The sequence below is a fragment of the Calidris pugnax genome, unplaced genomic scaffold (genome assembly GCF_001431845.1).
Source record: "Calidris pugnax isolate Ruff unplaced genomic scaffold, ASM143184v1 scaffold28, whole genome shotgun sequence".
In the NCBI taxonomy this organism is placed as follows: domain Eukaryota; kingdom Metazoa; phylum Chordata; class Aves; order Charadriiformes; family Scolopacidae; genus Calidris; species Calidris pugnax.
The window spans coordinates 11,145,590-11,165,849 of NW_015090842.1; the positions used below are offsets into that span (position 1 = coordinate 11,145,590).

At 48.5% G+C, this 20,260-nt stretch overlaps 1 protein-coding gene across 1 annotated transcript in view; it reads left to right on the plus strand.

The window, feature by feature from the left end:
• ZFHX3 (zinc finger homeobox 3) overlaps nucleotides 1-20,260 on the plus strand; it is a 112,333-nt gene that overhangs the window by 72,987 nt on the left and 19,086 nt on the right. Inside the window, exons 4-6 of the mRNA XM_014942158.1 lie at nucleotides 4,030-4,137; nucleotides 16,486-16,619; nucleotides 16,828-17,028. Coding sequence (XP_014797644.1) covers nucleotides 4,030-4,137; nucleotides 16,486-16,619; nucleotides 16,828-17,028 — 443 coding nt within the window. The remainder of the gene's footprint in view (nucleotides 1-4,029; nucleotides 4,138-16,485; nucleotides 16,620-16,827; nucleotides 17,029-20,260) is intronic.

Here is a 20,260-nt window from a genome sequence, read left to right on the forward strand (position 1 = left end):
CCCCTGAAATGCCCCTTATCCCTTCGGATAAGAGATTCGGTTTTGTTAAGGAAAATCCAGCTGAGAGGAGGAGAGGTGAGAGGTCTTGGGCTGTTCAAGCTGGCCTGGATCCAGCTGGGATTTGTGGACTTCTCCAACCCTCAAACTTTCTTAGTTTTGAGAGGGGCAGAAGCGCAGCAGTGTGGTCCTGTGCGATGGCGTGTGGGGATTCATTTTCAGTGTGTAACTGAGTCCGAGATTCCCTGACATCTGGAGATGTCGGATACTCATGATTTTCCAGACTCTTCTCCCTCTCTTCTCCCCCCCAGCCTCCCATAGTGAATGTTTTAATTTTAAATTAAAAGGAAATGCCACTGTCTAAAATTATTTATTCATGAAGGAAGAAAAGACTTTTCCTAGGGTTTTGCATGGGCGGATTTGGTACGATGGAAGAACAGGCTCCTTGGACTCCAGGTGCCCCACAGTTACACTTGCTCGCTGTTGGTATTGATCTGAACCCCGGCGGTTGGAAAATTCCTTTAATTAAATTTATTAATACAAGCCTCATGGCCTCATGGATGGCACTCTGGCACAGGAGCTGGTGAGGAGGTGGTCTTCACACCCAGCTGCAGGTCTGTCCTGTGGGGCTCTGCAGATGTTCAGTAGAAGACAGTGGTCAGCTCTGCTCCAATGTGGCATGGGAACAACATGACACCAAGGTTTGCAGACAATTGAAGCTCAAAAGCTCCTTGTTGTATGTGCCACAGATTGAGGAGGAAAGCAGACCTTTCCCTACCAGACGCGATGCTGGTCTTGTCCTCTGAGAAGGATGCCCCAAGCAATGTAGGAGGGTAGATGGTTGGGTGGCACTTGCACACACGTTTGCTACCCAGACCTGCCTCGGAGCTGCCACTGCCACTCAGCAGCCACAGAGCTGTCACCAGAGAGCGTGGGTGCAAATCTTTCGGGAGCAGGAGCTCTGCTGCATTTTATTTTCGGTGTTGGAGGATCTCACGGTTAGAAGCTGGGTCAGATCACATGCTCGTGCCCTGCGTGCGGTCTGTTGGAGGCTGGTTCTCAGGGGTTCAAAGCCCTCCACAGTTGCACGTAGCCAGCTGAGGAGTGGTGGGGCTGAGGATGCTCTCCCAACCATCCCCAGGGTCGGCTTAAACACTGGTGGCTGCGGGAGAAGTTAGGCTGAGCGTAGCGAGCAGAGTTGCATCCAGCCTTCCAAAAAAAGTCTGCTGGGAAGAGGATCACGAGGCAGCGAGGAGTTAACGCTTCCCCTTCCCCGAGTCTCCGCACCAGGCGGCTGCATCCCCGGAGTCTGTGGGTGCTCCCAGGGTGTGCCGGGGAGAGGAGGAGGAGGATTGTCCTCGGCAAAGGCCCTGGGAGCGAGGAGCCAAGTAAGGACCGTACCAGGGGCTTTCCCAGCTGATTCAGAGCCTCCCTGGGCAGATGCATCTTGTACACTGTACTCCTCCCCGTCCTGTTTTAAAAAAACACCCTTCAGAAAAAATCAGCTCAGACCGGCGGGGGGGGGGGGAGGGGGTGAAGCCTCCCCGTCCTGTTTTAAAAAAACACCCTTCAGAAAAAATCAGCTCAGACCGGCGGGGGGAGGAGAAGGGTTTGAAGCCTGCATATGCTTTTTGCAGCCGCCTGCCCAGCGCGGAGGCGTTTGAGCCAAGGAGGCAGATCCTGTGCTCAGAGAGAAGCTGTTTCCAGGGCCAGGGCTCGGTGGGTGCTCGGTGCCAGCGGCTGCCGGGGGGCTCAGCCGGGGCTGCCGGTGGGACAGGCTGTGCCTGCGAGCACAAGGGGCCGGAGGATTTGCCGTTTGTAGCCTTGTTTTTTAATCATTTTCTACCGTTATTGGTATTCATAGCTCACATTTTTCCGGTTACTGTCAGCCTGGGCTTTCATCCATTTTAAAGAGCTATTTTTTCCCTTGTTGATGATGATGATGGTATAAAGACAGATGGTGTAACTGCTTATGAATGTCCTATTTTATTCCCCTCGAACCAGACAGTGCACTCGAAGACGTGTATTATTTCCACATGCTCAGGTTAGAGCCCAGACAGCGTCTGAGCCCGGCAGCCGGCTCGCCCTTCCTCTTCCTCCCATGCCGATGCTGACACCTCCGGGTCGCAGCCGGGAGTGCCGGCACCACGGCCACCCTTTGTTGTTCATCCGGGATGGGATGGGGGGCTCTGGGATGGGGGGTTCCAGACCGGAGGGTGGCTCGGGACCGGGGCTCTGAGATGCCAGGGCTGCGGTGGGCGATGGGGCTGGGGGGGCAGCTCCTTCTGGGCTGGCTGGAGAACCCAGGGAGCTGGCCCCAAGGGAGCATCCGAGCCAGCAAAGCCAGCTGGGTGTCCAGAGCGAGGTTAAAATGGAGATTTGAATAAAATAATAGAAACCCCTTAGTGAGGGTTTTTTAATAAAACCAGCTAAAATCTGGTAGCTATCTCCCCCTGCGTGGCAGCGTTTTGGTGGCAGCGAGATTGTTTGGGGAGTGGAGGTGGTTTGTTGGTTTTTCCCCAGGGTGGGAAAAATTTTGGAATTTTAATTTCTGAAACATGGATCCAGCTGCTGGTTTCACAGCCCTTCAGTCCGGCAAACTCGAGCGCTCGTCTCGCAAGGCAGACTGCTCATCTCACCCCTACGCCAGTAATTTGTGTCTTCCTACGAGTTAGGTGCCTTTGCTAAGCGATGCCACCCATCACATCTCTCACTCTGGGGTCCTCTTTTCCCAGGCAAAGACCACTGGGATCCCTGCAGCTCTCAAGAGTTTCCAGCTGTTAAAAGAGTGAAAGAGGGGTAGGGTATAAATCACAGTGCTTCCACTTCGTATCAGTGCTGATCTCTGGATGCTTTTACAAGTTCCTCCCTGATTTAAGTTGTCACGTTCTTAAAGGGCACTGCTGAGTATCTGCAATCTCCTAATGTATGTTTTTAATCCTGATTTCTACCTCTGTCTTTGTTAGGAGGGGCATGGGGAGGGTGCTTTACCTGGTTAGGTAGTTCAGATAAAACCTCAGGATAGCCTAGGATTTACCGTGAGCAGATAATGCAAGTTAAAATTATGAACTGTGCTGCCTAAAAGAGGATATAATGACTTAAAAATACCCTTTCTTCCCAGTGTTGCTGTAGCCCTCGTCAATTACCCGGTAGCTATCTTGCCGTCCGCACTATACATAAATACCCAAGATATTAGATGATAATGTGGCTGTTATACCCTGGTGGAAGAGGTCTGGCAGCTGCAGCTCTCTCGCTCCCCGTGTCCCACCTGGTGAGGGTGGCTCTGCGGGGAGCTGCCCCGTGCCGTGTCGACATGCTCCGTGCCGCCGGCCTGGGCACACCGGTGCTTTGGTTAGCGGGTGGGGCCGTGGCACTTTGTGTTTTGTTCCGAGCTTTCAGCGCTTCACTTCACCGAGATCTTTTTCATGCTTTTGCACCTGTATGATACTGCCTGTTGTGCTCAAACTCCTCCCGTGACCCTCCAGCAGCTTTCTCCCATGCCTTGGGTCAGGGCCCTGTCTGCAGAAGACGGTGCTGCCCCTTGCTTTGGCTGAGCAGAAGCGAGCGGTGGTGTTTCTGCGGTGAACTTGAGGGTCTCGGTGAGCGGGGGCAGTACCACGTGGTGCCATTCGGTCTGAAGAGCTTCAGATGGGGATGAGGAAGAAGGCTGAGGCTGAAGGTGCTGGAGGTTCTGGTCAGTCCCTCACACTTCCCTAATCCATGGCGTGGTTGGGTAGAGTCTTCTCACAAGGGAAATGTTTTACTGTACATTGCACTGCAGGGGACTTCAGTAGCTCTAAGTAGTAGAAGTGGGGCGAAATTCTTCATTTTGAGATTCTTCATCTCTCACCTTTTTCCTCTATAGTCTCTTTCTTGACCAGCTAGCAGGTAGTGTTGGGAGAACACTGGATGACATTAATATCTGCCACTCAGTAGTTGTGCTTCAGCGTTGGCTGTTGCTCAATGTCGGTTACGTGCTCTTCTGTTTTGACTTCTGTTTTTATGTTACACTTTCTGCTTCTCTTGTTTCAGAAGAACCTATTGAAGATGTGGAAGGGCCCAATGAAACAGCCGGTGATGCTGAAGAACCTGCCAAGGAGCAAGAGGGTGGAGGGGACAAGGACCAGAGTAAATGGACAGGTGCGTTTTGGTTCCTCCTTTTCTTTAAATCCAGGAAAAGAAAGTGGGAAGAGTGGCAATCTGCAAAACTCTTTCCTTAAATGACTGTGTCACACAGCACTGTCAGTGTGACCTAAGTGAAGTCTTTGGGTGTAGCTTCGTGACACACTCGTGTAGTTTGAGCCATGGTCGGTCATGCGTCCCCCCTCCCAGCCCTGGGCTCATGCTGGGGCAGTGGGTTGGAGCTTCTCTGTGCTCAGTGATGCTGGACCTGACCCAGGCAGTGGGAATCAGCAGCTGGAAGGGGAGGAGGGAGAAGGGGACTGCCCCTTCTGGCAGCAGCCAGCACTTAGGGTGGATTAAGGATATCATGAAACCCCATTCTATGTTGTTAAGACTTGAGATACTGTTAGCCTGCTTTTTCATCGTGCTCCTGGCTCTGGTAGCAAGGTTTTGATGCAGAAAGGCAGATCAGAGAGGCAGACCCTGTGCTTGTGCTCTATTAACTGCTCCATTTCTGCTGGAGCCATGACACCCTGGAACGGAAACTGCAGATGCCCAACAGCATTTACGTTGTTGTAGTGGAATCTGAAAGGTTTCTCTTTGCAAAATCCTTAGGTAGATTAATTATGAAGGCATTAGGTAACTCTGTCTTTCCCAGAAGATGGCTGCTGTCTTGCAGAGGTGAGCGGGAGGAATCTTTTAAATATTCTTTGCCTTTGAGCAGAAAGCAGCTGCAAGATCATCGCCTCTGGAGAGGGCCTTTCCCCTCCTCAGCCAGCACTTGCTGGCCGCCTCAGCGTAGGTGTGGAAATGGAGGTGCTGGAGGTGGTACTCATTTTCCTTAACCCAGGATGGAGCAGTTCTGACTCCCCATTTCTGTTTCTGCATGGTAGCCCCATCGGTTTGCACACTTACAGTTGCAAAACTTATGCCTCTCTCAGTCTGCCCTTAGACCTTTCTTCCAGGCAGCCTTCTCCTGCCGTGTTTGTGGTTGCCTCTTAGTGAGCCACAGCCGAAGAGATATTTCAGCTTACACAGTCTTCAAAAGGATGAAATATGGTCTTTCACTGCAATACAGTTTTAAACTCAGCCCTTGGAAGATGTATCCAAACTGGTGAGGAAAGCAAGCTGTGCTTTAACGCTTGTTGAAGCTCAGGTTCTCAGTCTAGACTGCACTCGCGGAGGTTGCTCTCTTTGTCACTCCTCACCACAGACCCATTCTTCAACCCAGAGAAGCAGATTTTGCTGGGCTGTAGGTGATTTTTAGTCTCTTGTTGCATGGGCTTATGTGATCCTAAAGAAAGATCACACTTCATGAGGTGTCACAGAAAGATGTAAGTATTGTATATTTATTATATCTCCTAAAGGGTAAGTGGAGGCCTTTGCCCAAACCTGAAGCACTTACAGAAGTTGATCAATGTGAAAAGATTATTTTAATCTTTTGGGTTAAAACATGTAAGGAAAAATGAAGAACCTGCTTTTTAAACCCTTTACTGTCCAGAAACTCTAAATTTGGATGGCTTTACTTCTTCATCCCACTGCTGAAATTCCTAACCCATTTTTGGTGTTTGTCAGTCAAACAGCAGATAAGAAATGGACAGCTTCCTTGAGTCTTCAAAGGACAACATGCAAATGAAAACACAGACTATGTATGTAAGCCCACAAAGCTCTGGACAAGCCTTGTCCGGGGCTGTTGCAAGGCTGGGTAGTGCAGCCTCAGCAAGATGTGTGTACATCCTTCTGTTGAATTCAGGTCCTGCTTTCAAACATGTAACAAACAACATTCCACTGAACTTCAAAGCAAAAAAAAAATGTTACCACTGCTTCTGTACAGTGGGTATGCAAAATGGGTACCACACCTCGCTCTTGTGTTGTTTCTGCTTTTGAGCTCCCTTGAGGTACATGGCTATGTTGCCATGCTCTTCTGACATGGACCTCAAACATGGAAAGGAATGGAAACAAGGTGAGGTTATTCATGAAAACCACAGAAGATCAATGTTGCATGTACAGGAATATCAAAGTGCCATGGTACAAATAGGGGTGTAACCAGGGAGGGAGATGGGCTGTATCAAGAAGCAGTCGCTTGCTGTAAGAGGAAGCTGCAAGAAGAGAAGCTGGTCTCCAGCTCAGCCCCATGAGAAGGCTGTCCACCATGATGTCAAGAAAACTGAGAGCATAAAGCCTTCTTTGCCTTCACTGTCACTAAACAGACCGACTGCGTGGGAGACCAGAGCAGCCTGTGTCAGCGGCGCTGTGGGGAGAGCTCGTCCTCCAACTGTGAGGGAACAGGCTGCAAAGCACTTAGTTAAGCTAAATGTTGTCACATCTGTGACCTGCTGCTTCATACCTGGGTGTTTTGAGAAGGTGACTGAAGCATCCTCAGAGCTGTCAGCTGCTATCTCTTGTGAATTTACAGAAAACAGGGGAGGAACCGCGAGGGGACAGACACGGTGCTTATCTTCGGCTAAAGGAGGAGCTGGGGAACCGCACACCTGCCAGCTCTGTTTGCCCCAGATTTCCCTGGGAATTGACCAAACAACTGTTTGTAAGTACTGATGGGAAGATAATGAGATGAGTAACAGTCGACACGGATTTGTCAAGAACAAATCATGTCAACACGACCCAATTTCCTTCTGTGTGAAGAAGGTCTTGTTTGCAGGCAGCAGCTCGTATCTTCTCCTTAGGAAGACTTTTGACGCCGCTTTTCAAGACGGTCTCAAAACAAAGCTCAAGCATTATGATATAAGTGAAAGTATTATGGAATGGGTGTGTTTCTGCAGTGCTGGAAAGCTTCCTCTAGAAGACTATGTCCATTTCTGAGTTTGGTGCATCAGGAAAGTTGAGGAGAAATCTCAGAAAGCCCAAACAGAGCGAATGACCCAGGAGAGAGCATGATCTGCTTAATGTCAGCATGGTCTGCATAGGGAAGAGAAAATGGAAGGAACGGACTTACTTGACTCAAAAAGAGAAGACCAAAGGGGAGGACAGGATAAGTCTTCTTGTGCATAAAATGCTTCTGAAAGGAAGGAAATAATTTGTTCTCCATGTTCAGGATACAGACAACAAGAAGTGTAATGGGCTTAAATTGAAGGGAGAAAGATTGAGGTTAGGTAATAAATTAAAAAAAAATTCTCCTGGTACAGCTTGTGAAGCACTGGAGTAGATTTTCTGGGAAGGTTCCTCAGAGGTCTTTCAAGAAGATTAGACGAACCGCTGTCGGGAATGAAGTAGACACAGTTTATCCTGCTTTGGGTGGACCAGCTGACCTTTGGAGGTGCCTCTGAGCCCTGCAATTCTGTGAAAGTGGGAGATAGGTGAGAAAGAAGTGCAGGCTCAAAGCCAATAAATAGCGTGTTGAAGTGGAGGTTGATAGACCTGTTTTCTGTTCATCAGTCTGCAATTTGATCATTACGCTCCTTAGCAATTTACTCACCTTTTGTGCCTCAGTTTCTTAACTGCGCACTGGGTGATTATTTCTTCCACTTTCTTAAAGACTTGTGAGATCTCCAGTGAAATGTGGAGTACGTCTCCCCGTCTGGCTCTGCACAGAGGCAGGTGATGAGTCAGGGGTGTTTGACTGCTCTGCGGTACGTACGCCCGCATGTGGCAGGCTGCACCGCTCTCCCTGTTTGCACTGAAAGGAAAAAACTCTCCGTAAACGTGTAAAAATGTCTCAGCTGGAACACAAATTTATTGATTCGGGTTTTTATTTATTTTAAAATGGAATAATCTTAAGCAGAAACATTTTTTTTAGGTAATACTTTCCGTTAAAATATCCATGTGGAAAACTCCATCCCAAATAAGGATTCGTTTTACCTTGATTTTCACATATGTCTTTGTGGCTCCTAGAAGATTTCTGGAAAGCTTTCAGCAGTGCTCACGCTGTCTCTGTTCCCCACCACTCCTGACAGGCAGCGGTGCTTCACAGGCACTAACCCTCTTACATGACCCCTAAAATCCTGGCTGGAGAGAAAGGGGCTGATGTTCCCTGTTGCTGGATGGGACCTGTTTGCTTTCTCGTGTTCCCCTCTCTCCAGCAGCGGGATTTACCAGCTCCCAAGCACCGTTGGGTACAGCCCCCTCGTCCCAGAGCTGCTTCTGCCCTGTCTGCTTCTCTCTTTCTGCTCCAGAGCCGTCCACCTCCGAGCTGGGGAAGGGAGATGCTCTTTGCCCGATGGCTGAGCTTTAGAAATTATCTCATCGTGACTAACGTGAGATTTATCACAAGCAAACCCAGCAAGGAGGAAAGAAATGGTGGCTATTCCCGACTCCATTTCTAAAGCAGGATGTAAATGATTAATATTCAACACATTGGTTTCCAGCTAAAGCCTGAATCAGACCAGGGTAGATCAGTGCAAGACTTTTGAGATTTGAGGTGGGGCTTATATTTATTTTCTGACTAGAGAAAAGCACTTAATCTGCAGTGACCCAGCTATGGAAGAGACTTTCTTAATGCACTGTCCGTTGTATAGATGTAGAATATCAGGGTTTTTTTTCTACAAAAACAAGAAACAAACTCTACTTAAAATATAGATTGAAATGAAATATTTCTAGAGGACTAGCCTGAAGGGCTTTTATTTTTTTTAATGATTTTTTTTTTTTTTAATCCATGATGCTCACCTAACACAGAGCAATTAGTGCAATGGAGCGTCCCTGATTCGAATCCGTGGTAGATTGCTATTAAAGGAGGTATTAATGGGCTGCCGAGAGCTGGGAAATTGTTGCAGAAAAGTGTGTTTATGGAGTATGGTGCTGGCAGGCATGATTTCAATCGGATTTGACATGTTTAACATAAATGTATACTGCACAGCTCCTGCAGTTTATGAATAATTCCTACAGGCCCACTGCCTTTCTAATTACTGAAATTGAAAAAAACAGGTCAGGCACATCCTGACGGAAATCTATTACTGCCCCTCCCCCCACTGCTGCTTTTTTCTGTTGTTTTTTTTTTTAATATATGGCGTTTGTTGAGCACTTAATGGCTGGGATATTCTGTGGACCAGAGTAAAGATGAGGGCGAGAGCAGGCTGGGAGGAAGGGGACGGGGGGCGCGATGGAGCGGCTCTTGACCCTGGCTTCTGTGTGAACGAAGCCTAGGAGAGAGGATGGGAAGGCACACTGCAATTGTGCTTTTTTCCTGAGGATTTACAAAGCACAAAAGGCTCCTGGGCACCAGCACAAGCCTAGGAAATCAGCCAGGCTGGGTCCCTCGGTGCCATGGCTCGCTGGGGAGGCTGGGCTCAGAGCAGGGCACACTCCTGGCTCCTGGGCAGCATCCACAGGTGCTGGGTTTCTGCTCTCCGTGGGGGCAAAGGGGAGGCGATGGCCCAGCGGTGGCTCTGGGAAGACCCCAAAGGCCCATCAGCCTTTCCCAGGGGCAGGCTGTAGGATCCTCCCCAGGTTCTGCCCGCTGGCTGGAGCCAGCCGGTCCCGGAGCATCCCCAGTTGCCTTCTGTGCCAGGATCACCCTGTGCTGGTCCCCTCCACTCTGGTGGGGCTGCTGAGCCCAACCACCTGCACAGCATCTTTGATGCTTCCTTGTGGTCAGCCTGATCACTTTTATGACTCTTTTTCGAGCTTTCTTTTTCTGCTTATATCTAGCAAAATATGGCTACTTAAAAAAGTAGGACATCTGGGAGCACAGAGGGGCCACCTCGGTGGTGCTGCTGGGTGAATTGCTGTGCTGCAGAGGAGCCCATCCAATGGCTGCTTTGCTGTTCTCAGATACTTTTCATGAACATTCTTCAACAAGCAGGTCTCTGCTGATGTCTCTGCGATCTCCACTCCCTGTGTTCGCTCTTTCCTCGCCAGTAGTTTCTCCTGTGTGCTGCCCAGCAGTGGTGGGGATCCTTTCTTGCTGGTTTTAAGGAGTTAATGAAATTACTGTTGGTTAGACCATCTCCCAGTCTCAACACATTGATTTTAATAAATTAGTTGATACAGACTCTCATGGTAGGTTAGTTGAAATATTTATTCAGTTGAATTGGACTGCAGTGTTCAGACAGATTGATAGCTGGCTCAAGGTCCTTATGAAGTAGGTAAATATAAAAGATCATTGCTTGTTTCCTTTCAGCCACTTTGTAGCTTTAAAAAACCCCAAGATTTCCCACCGTTCTAAAGGCGCAATCTTAGACACCATTGCTGGAAGAGAAGGTGCAGTGCTTTAGGGCACCTCTTCGCCAAGGTGGGGTCATGCTGTACACAAGATGGGATGATTTTCTACATTCCCCATCTTTCCTTCTGCCCAGCGCAAGTCCCAGTTTAACTCAGAGTGGCAAAGAGGGAGCTGTCGCTCCCGGGGCAGGGAAGCCTCCCATCTTTGGTCCAAGCCTTTTCTTTCGGGTGTGTTTGCCGGGGTGTTTTGCTACTCATGTGGTGAGCTCAGCTTCTGCTGCGGTCACTGCCATGTACGTGTGGGCACCTAGACCCTCATCCTAGCGTGCCAGCATGGCAGGGCTGCCTCCACCCACATTGCTCACCAACTCTCCTGCTCGCTGGGTCAGAGTCAGGACTCTCATGACCTTTGGGTTTGGTCTGTAACTTTGTGCTGTTGCTCTGGTATCTCTTGCCCAGCCCGCGTGGGTCATTTTCTCTCACCTGGTGCCTTCACCACTCTTGGTTCCCAGGGCAGCGCGGTGAACAAGTCATACGAGGAGAGGCTGAGGGAACTGGGCATGTTTAGTTTGGAGAAGAGGAGGCTGAGGGGAGACCTCATTGCCCTCTACAACTACCTGAAAGGAAGTTGTAGAGAGGTGGGGGTTGGCCTCTTCTCCCAAGTGAATAATGACAGAACCAGAGGAAATGGTCTGAAGTTGCAGCAGGAGAGGTTTAGATTAGATATTAGGAAGAATTACTTTACTGAGAGAGTGGTCAGGCACTGGAACAGCCTGCCCAGGGAGGTGGTGGAGTCACCATCCCTGGAGGTATTTAAGAAATGTGTAGACATGGCTCTTCAGGGCATGCTCTAGTGCCCGAGATTATTGGTTTGTGGGTGGGTGTGATGTGGTGGGGTGTTGTGTTTTGTGGGCATTTTTTTTGTTTGGTTTTGTCTGGGTTTTTTGTTTGTTTTTTTTTTCTAAGATTGGACTCGATGATCTCAGAGGTCCCTTCCAACCATGGTGATTCTGTGGTGGTAGAGCAGGGCAGGTCCCATGGCCTCCTCCAGGAGCTGGGAGTAGATGACCTTATCTGCAGGGCTGCGGGGAAGACCTGTGGTGCTCGTGATGGCAAGCAAAGCACTGCCTCCACGTGCCTCTAGTGCAGCCTGGCATCTCACCACGACGGGTTCTGGGTGCTCTGTGTTTGTACAGAGTGTGGCAGAAAAGTCTGGTGGCGGCTGGGGCTTCTGGGTACTGTAATATGAATATTTAACGGTAATTCAGTTGTTCATACTCACTGCAGGCTTGAAGGTATGACACAGCATTAGAAAAACAAATTATTTGACCATTTTCAGGGCCACATTTCTGAAAGGCAGCAATAAAGGCCTGGGTTAAAAAGTGTGCTTGCAAATCTCTGTGTGTTTACTTCTGTCCATCGTGCGATCACGTTATTTATCAAATACAGAGTTGAAAAAATACTGTAGAGCAACAGGCAATATACAGGCCTGTTAGTATGGCTACAACATCTTATTAGAACAAATGGTACCTTCAGGGAATAAGGAATGTAAACAGACAGTGTTTCGGTGAGAAACATTCAACCATATATTATTAAGACACGCGGTAACGAACGGGCAGCGCTGTAGCAGCACTGTACCCCCAGGTGCCCTTTCGGGGAGGCCTGAGCGGGGCTCTCCCCGCTTTTGGGTCACCACAGTCTCCTGATGGAGTTACTTTCTCAGAGTTACTCTTGCTGTATGAACACAAATGGTGTTTTTCTGCGGGATGGCAGTTGTCTGCCAGAGAGGCTGAGACCAAAACTTTGTGTGCCGTTATTCTGGGCTCCTGTTAGTGGAACTGCACAGGTAGGTCTGGACCACAGAGCCTGGCTTTGCCCATCACCCGTGGTGAAGGCTGCATGAGCATGAAAACAGAGAAAACAGCCCTCTCCAGTTTCAGAATTTTGGAAGGAAAACCACAGCTGTTTTAAGGATGCTCCTCCGCCAGACCCGTGGAGGGGTGACGGCTCCCGTCTTGGGCATTTCCAGCCGCAGGGCTGTGCAGGCACCACAGACAGGTCAGTCTGGTCCAAGGGCTCGTGATGCTGAGTAATTGCTCCAAGAAAACGTCAGGGGAGGTTTGAGGAGGGAGGCACCACCAAATATGGAATTTTATTTTCCATCGGGCAGTGAAAACACAGTTCCCTGGTCCCACTGAAAACTTTTTCCCAGGCTGGCTGCTGAACTTAGTCGGAAGGGATTTTTTTCAGTAGGCTGGGGGCAGGGAGGGTGTTGCTTTTTAAATCAATGGAGATAGCAGAAACCCCACTGTAAATTTCTAGGGCAAGTGGCAAGCTGGTTTACGGAATGCAGGGCGATGAGAACCTCTGGCTTACGGAAAGCAGCATGAATTAATAATCATTTAATTGGCTTCTCCATTATGTTGCTGGGTTGGGAGATGGAAGTTTAGATGAAGGGGCTGTCAGTGGTACTTTAGCTAAAAGAATCTGATGGCTGGGAGGCGGGGTGGTGACTCCCTTCCCACCAGGATGGAGAGCAGGCAGCTTTGGGGACCCTTGCCGGTTTTGCCTCTGGACGTAGCAAAAGAAAGGATCCCCACTTCCAAGGAAACATCCCATCTCACCTCTGAAATAATGCCTGGGAGGATTTCTCCTCCTCCTCTGAAAAGCAGAAGCTGCCAAGGAAGAGTGAGAAGACAGGTAGCTCTCTGAGAAGCGCTGTGGCAGGCCAGCACGCCCGCAGCAGCGCCGTCCCATTGCACGTGACTTTCAGGTACCTTTAACTGACATACACAGGTTTTTCTCTAGGCTTGGCAAATCTAAACTAAATCCATTTAGATGGTCAAAATAATAAAAATACTGATAGATACATAGTCATACACCATACTTTAAACCCAAATTCTTTTTTCTTTTCTGCAAGACCTGTACCTCTGGAGCGTGGTCTTGGACGTGGTTAGGGCTCGGGCGTTGTGCTTCACCTTCTCTGCTGCCGAGGCACCGTTCGGAGCCAAGGCCCATTTGACATTTTCGGCCAAGGACATTGTTTTCCCGTCCACTCCGTGCAGACGCAAAGGTCCTGCACAGCTGCCGGAGAGCTCTGCAGGCACACGCTGAGCTGCGTGTCCTCATTTCTCCAGGCAGAAAAGAGTTCTTAATTCCTCTGATCTGTGATGTGGACTGAATGTGTCACTTCATGTGTTTGGCTGTTTATCAACAATAAACTTAGGTCTCGGTGTTAAAATTCCCACTTGAGCTGTCAACTCCAAAAAGAATACTTAGAACAGATATTCAGTATGCATTTTTCAGAACTCTGCAACAAACCAGTTGTTCTGGGGTCTGGACAATCATTAATAATTCTGGTTTTGAAGGATTAAAGTTATGGGTTGGATCAAGTGCATTGAATAAAATTGGGCACTTTGGAGATGGTAAGTAAAAGTAAATTTTAATTAGCTTTTACTTTTGCCTAATTCTAATTGGGCTGTTTCCCAGTAAAAAGAAGTAAGTACCCTGTTTTGACTCCAGAGGTTACAGTTAGTGTTCAGCAGCTGCAGGGTTGCTGAATTTAGTCATTGCATCTGGAAACATCACGTTGGTGAGCTGCTAGAAGCAGCGCACAGTGAAGTTGGTGGCAGAGGGTGAGGACCAGGGGCTTCCCAAGCTCCTTGTGGCTCACTGTGCCAGCGTAGATCCCACCACTGGGGGGGACACCAGGGGTTTTGTAAGTGTCAAGAGTTCACCTGGGTTTATTAATGCAATTCTGTAGGTATTTCATGGTTCTCGCTCTGTTGCTAAAACTGAAAGTGTTTATTTGGACAGATGACCAGTATTCATGAGCAGAGGTTTCTCTAGTCATCCCTTTTCCTCCCTCGTGTCCTCTGCCCCTCTTGCAGACCGGTGGTGGCGGGATGGCTCACGGCAGCATTTGTTGGTAGTTTTGTGAAGCAGTTGACACCCAGAGGTTTGAAGCAGCAGTTGACAGATACAGAGCCTGGAGAGACCCTGCCTGGGCCACATAGGAGACACAATCATTGTCTGGGGCAGAGAACTCTAAGGGGACCCAAAGTCATGGCCGGTATTGTCCTCCCAGCCTGGTGCAGAACTGGAGCAGAGCTCACATGGCTGCGTGACCATGCTGGGGTCTATGGACACTGGTCCTAACATCTGACTGCCTGATTGGGGCTGACACTTCAATGTCCAAGGTCACACCAAGGAGGGGACGATGTCAACAGCAATTAGCCTCCTTATCGGGGCCACTCATATCGCAGAAGGCTTGGGCAGGGCATTTTAAGGCAGGGTGGTCCTCCACCCGCCATGGTGCTGGCTCTTGGTGGTGGTCTCTTCCTCCCCAAACCCACTGGGAGGCACCACTTTCCTTGATGGAGGAGCAGCACACGCAGGTCCAGGGTGATGCCATATTTCTCATGCTCCAAGCACTTTTTATTAGTATTAAAAAAATAGTATTTTTATTATTTTATTAGGGAGACCAGCTTTGCTCCTGTAGAATCTTTAATGACTTCCCATTCTGAACCCCAGGGAGAGTCTCAGGTTCAGCCAGTGGATCAGCCTGAGCACCAGCCCATCATTCTGCACAGGAGGCCAAGTGGGATCTGTGCTGGTGTCTGTAAGTCAGCACTGACACCACAGGCTTGTTTTACACAGAGAAACCCTAAGTTTGGACGTTTTAATGGAGTTGGCAGCACAGTGAGGTCCTGTGGTTTTGGTTTCAGATACAGCCTGAACTCTACAGCTGTGCATGGAGGGTGTGTAACCAGCCAGGGCTGAAATACCAGGTGTGCGACAGGGCAGCATTACAGGGAAGGAAATCACCTTTAAGCAGGCTTTGGCATGGCCAAGTCTACCAGGAGAAATGTAGTAGCGCCAGAACTCTTCCCATCCCTGCCTCCCTCAGACACTATTGATACCTGTTTGTTTTCCCTCTCCTGGAAGTTGTTTTGCCTTCATTAGTTGAATACTTAGAGGTGGGCTCTGGCAGGGAAGGCGGTTAGGAATGGTGATTGTGTTTCTTACTGTGATGTGGTACCTTTCGAAATACCGCTCCTGCCAGCAAACGGAAGGCTCTTTGAGAAGGAAGCAGTTTTACCTGGATCTTACTCTGACAGCATCTTCTGAAACAAGGAGCGGATACCAGCGGGTTCACAAAGAGAATAAGAGACAAGGGGAAGAGTATGGGGGGACCGGTCTAAGAATGCTACAGTGCCTTGTTAATCGGCAGCCGATCCATCATATTAAATATCCAGCTGTCATATATTACCTTTCAAGTGAAAATGAATAACTCCCATTAAGGGCGAAATGGGTTTGAAGTCGATTCGAGACAGATTAAAGTACTGTTATGAATGTGTGTTCGGGGAGGAGGAGACGGGGGCTGTGTATAATATACTTGTCCTTACAGTTTTTAAATAATAGATGTCCCACAAATTTATGTACTGCAGGCTGCCAGGGTTCGGGGGAGGGGTAAAGGTCAGGGATGTGCTTCTTGGAGCGCCGCAACTTGCGGAGTGTTTTGTTGTTGACTTCTGGGCTCGTTTGCCTTTTCCTGTTTTCCTGAAAGAAAATCGCCTTTCCTCAGCTTGTTACAGTGTGAGAATGTCCGGGTCCCATCCCAGCACTGGCTGTAGGCTGGGTCTCTGCCATCATGGTTTTGGTGGGACTGCTTGCTGGGAAGTACCCTCAGATGCTGTTCCCCAAGGTGCATAGGCTGAGCTGGCCGATACCGTCCTGGCAACATGGTGCTGCTTCCAGCACAGAGCGCAATTCGGTTGGGTTGATGGCCACAGCTTCCAGCCATCTCCAAGGCAAACATATCCCAGAGTGTTCATATGCAAAACACCATAGGTGAGCTAAAAGTATGATTTCTGCCATGTTGGGTCAGTCCAGCTTCTCGTGGAGATGATGCATGGCCCATCACATCTGGCCAAGCATTTCTGTATCTGATCTAAACATAGGACGAGACTCTCCTGTGCCTAACAGGTTACAAGCAGCCCACAGAAATAGCCAAGATTTCTCTGTTTTTAACTGTAAATGATACAGTTCCCTTACTGTGGAAGATAATCAAGAATGGACTTTTTTTTGGCCAGGTGTGCTTTGTAGGACATAAGTTAGTCTGCAGACTCATCCTCCTCCTACTCCTTGATATGTGTATTAAGAAACAGCAGCAGAGTAAATGGAAATACTGTCTTTGTCCAACTTAAGCCTCTTTGGGGATGTCCTAATATAAATCTCTTTTTGTTGCAGCACCAGCCAGCCAGGCAGAGAAGGAGCTGACAGAGCCTCCAGCATCCTCTAAACGAATATCATTTCCCAGCAGCTCTGAGTCGCCTCTCTCCTTTAAATGGTCAAAAACTTCAGAGGAGACCAAATCAGAGCAGGTAAGGAAGAAGAACCCAGCTTTTTTGTGCATCTTCAAGCAGGTAATTTGTTTCATATGTGCCAAAAGCAAAGAATAAAATAGGAGAAGGAGGATGAAAGGCGGTAACTGGTGGTAGGAGAAGGCACCGAATTATTAAAGTCTAGCTCTAAGGAAAGAGGAAAGCGGCAGCTGTAACAATTGCATGATTCATTTGTCTTGCTCTGCAGATGTATCAGTGTCCATACTGCAAGTACAGTAACACAGACGTGAATCGACTGCGGGTGCACGCCATGACCCAGCACTCAGTGCAGCCCATGCTCCGCTGCCCGCTCTGCCAGGACATGCTGAACAACAAGATCCATCTGCAGCTGCACCTCACCCATCTGCACAGTGTGTCACCTGACTGTGTCGAGAAGCTCATCATGACGGTAAGTGGCTGCGTAGTCAAGCACGTCTGCTGCCTTCCTGGTGAAGATGAAGAGTAAAAGGGATGACCTGACCTGCACAGGCTGACTTTGCTGTCGTGGGCGGCTCCTTCATCTGTTGGGCATCTCCTTCTCTGCCATTTAGGTTTTTCCCATGCCTGCGTGTTTTGTCCTGGCATCTTGTCCGTGCTTGAGCGCTGTGGAATCTGGCAATGTTACAGTGTTGAGTAATTTCCCTGTGAAGAGATTAGAATAAATATGATTTCCTTTAGCTACTGAGGTCATGGCATGGGATCGCATTTTGCACAGAAGCTTCTGGGAGATGCAGTAGCTGTGTGCTGTGCTGCTCCTCTTGCAGAGAGAAAGTGCTCATGTGTTGATGAGCACTTCCCAACAAGGACAGCCAGGGTGATTAAGGTAACATTACAGGAAATTAGATATCAGGATTCTGCTTAAAATATGATTTTAAGAACCAATAGAGTAACTTCCCGTGGCGGTCTCATCTCATGGAGAGAAGACAGTCCTATTGTGCTGCCCATGTTCTGTGCTTCGTTCACTTAATGAGGATCATTGTTGTGGTTGTATGAGATAAGTTGGATCTGTTACTTCTGTGGGGAGTCGCTGCATCCAAATTTACAATGCTTTTGTTGTGTAACAATTCCCTTTTTTCAGGGTAACCTGAACAAGCAAGGCATAGGCTGCCATTGGCCCAAGGGAGGTGGAACCTTACGAGACTGTTGAATACTAGAGCTACTGTTTCAAGTGCTGGTTTTAAGGTGTTTTGAAATGACTGGTTTTATATTAAAATTTAAGCATGGGCAGTTAAAATTCTCTGAAGTGGGAAGTTAGCCACTGAAGTGCGGAGAGAGAGTTCGCTAGATAAAGCGTCAACTGTCTTCATGTAGAGCCCAAAACTTGTAATAATTCTACTTCTCAAGCTGGTTGTCGGACGCTATTGTACCTGAGTATGGGTTGTGATTGCTATTGCAATATTCTGATGGGGAGCAGAAACAGCAGACAGCAGATTGTGGTTCAGCACAGTCATGTTTTCACCTGCCTCTTGTTCTGCCCTGCATCCTTGTTTTAGCATCTAGCATGGGAATCCTCCCGTACCATCTCTGAGGAACTGAAATTCGTCTAACTCATGTGCTTGATGAGAAGTAGTAAATTAACAGCATGGTGTTCAATTTCTCATTTGTGAGACCTGGGTTTGTGCTCTGGCTTGCTTTACCCATGGCCGCTGGCCCAGGGTCTCTCTCTGCTGCTGGCATATACATGAGTCATGTGTGCAGCAGCTGGACCTCTTCTGTGGGACTTGTACATGCTGTGGTGATGCAGAAACACTCATAAAGGCTTAGTCCGTTCTCCAGCGTTCAGGCACTTGCCTCAGTAAATAACATTTTGAGTCCCAGAATGTTTCTTTCATGAATTCCCTTTTCATAGGTTTCACACGAGCGCACCTTTCCATTTCCTAGTGTCAGTTTAAGATACAGGTAGAATTAATAAGGCACATTTTCAAAAACCCTTCTAAATTCACAAATGGGATGTGTTGTCAGACTTCTATACTATTATTTCTTTGGTATAATCTTCAAGGCAAGGTTATGTCTGAATTTAGGAATTTGTCGCCAAGTATATAAAATAAGTGAATTTTTTCTTGTGCCCCATTTCTGCTTGTTTTCTCCCTTTTTGCTGATTCCTGCCAATGGAAGTGAATAATACCATGTTTTTCCTAATACTCTTGTTCTTTATCAACTCTCCTCCTGTGGCATCATCTGAGCAAGCACATGCAGTGTTGTCCAGCTTTTCTCTTACAGTTCTCTGGTCTACTCTTTCTGTCTTCCTGTCCTTTTGTGGCACCTTCTCAAACGCCTTTATGCTTGTTATCTTCTCCCTTTGCATTACCAGCTCCCTGTCCTCTCACTTTTCTACCCTCTCTCTCGGCCCCATCGGGTTCTGCAGGAGACAAAGGTGCTTCCTGTGCCCCAGCAGGCTGCGAAGGCTCGTGGTGACCACTGTTGGACCAATGCTCCCAACCACTCATGAGAACCACGTCTGCCTCAAGTAGACGCCGCATCGTAAAACCCATTAAAAATCCAGCCAGGTTAACAGATCCCAGCAATCTCTGAATGAAAAAATAGAGAGAGGTGGGGGAAAAGGGCACCAGTGGTTCACTAACCCAGCAATGCTGGCCATGCCTGCAGGCTCTAGCAGGGCATAGCTCTGCTCTGCCGACCACTCGTGCACCTGGGTCAAGGGCCTGTCCCATCACACCGACCTTGGTCTCTGTGATCTGCATCCATTTTGATTGATGGTGCTTAAGTGTGTAAATACCGTCTAAGGACTTGAACGAATCTTGTTAGCCTCTAACTAAATTGATGGAAGACATTTTGACCTTATAAGAGCAGTGAGCAGAAGCTGAGCCCCTTTCTTACACCGGAAGGTGCAATCACTTTGCTAAGGGCATCTGTTACGCTGATGGGAAATGGTTGGTTTCTGAGCTGGGCTGTTGGCAGAACATGGCTCAGCCTGAGCAGGTCTGTGTCCTCCAGGATACAGGGAGACTGGCAGAAGCCACTCGTTAAGGAGCTCAGGGACAGTCTGCAGAGGTTGTGGCCAAAGCAAGAGCAGTACTGTGGAGGACAGTCCCCTTAGGTGAGCACATCTGCTGTGCTGGAGCCAGGGCCTCATCCCTGTGCTCCAGAACACAGGACTTCTGGTGAGAACCGTGGAGAATGGCTTAGCTGTGAAGCTCATCCTCTTGCTTGTTTCTGGTTTTTCCAGTGGTCCTGGGCAGCCCTTTCCTTTGGTACCCAGACATACGTGCAGAAAGGAAGATTGCCTCTTCTGCTTCAAGTCAAGTAGCATGTGGGTCAAGAAGGTGGCTCTTTTTTGCATTAAATGACAGATACTTTGAGAGATTGGTATGGCTTGTGCAGAATGTGCCAGCATCAAAGGTTCCTAATTTTGCTCATTCTAGCTAAGATTCCCGACTCAGTCTGACGCGTGAATCTGGTCTTGGTGCCACCGTGAGGGAATTGCAGTCCCGTAAATGGGAGCCAGGTCCCTTTCGACACAGTGTCTTTGCGCTTGGCGTTTGGAGGAGGCTCCAGTTAATAATACCTTATCAGACGCCTTTCAGGAACCTGCAGTGTCTAATATGTCTGTTGCCATGGTAACGGCTGCTTGCTTGTGCTCAGCATCTCAGAGCTGGCTGTTCCGTGCCCCGTCCTTTTCA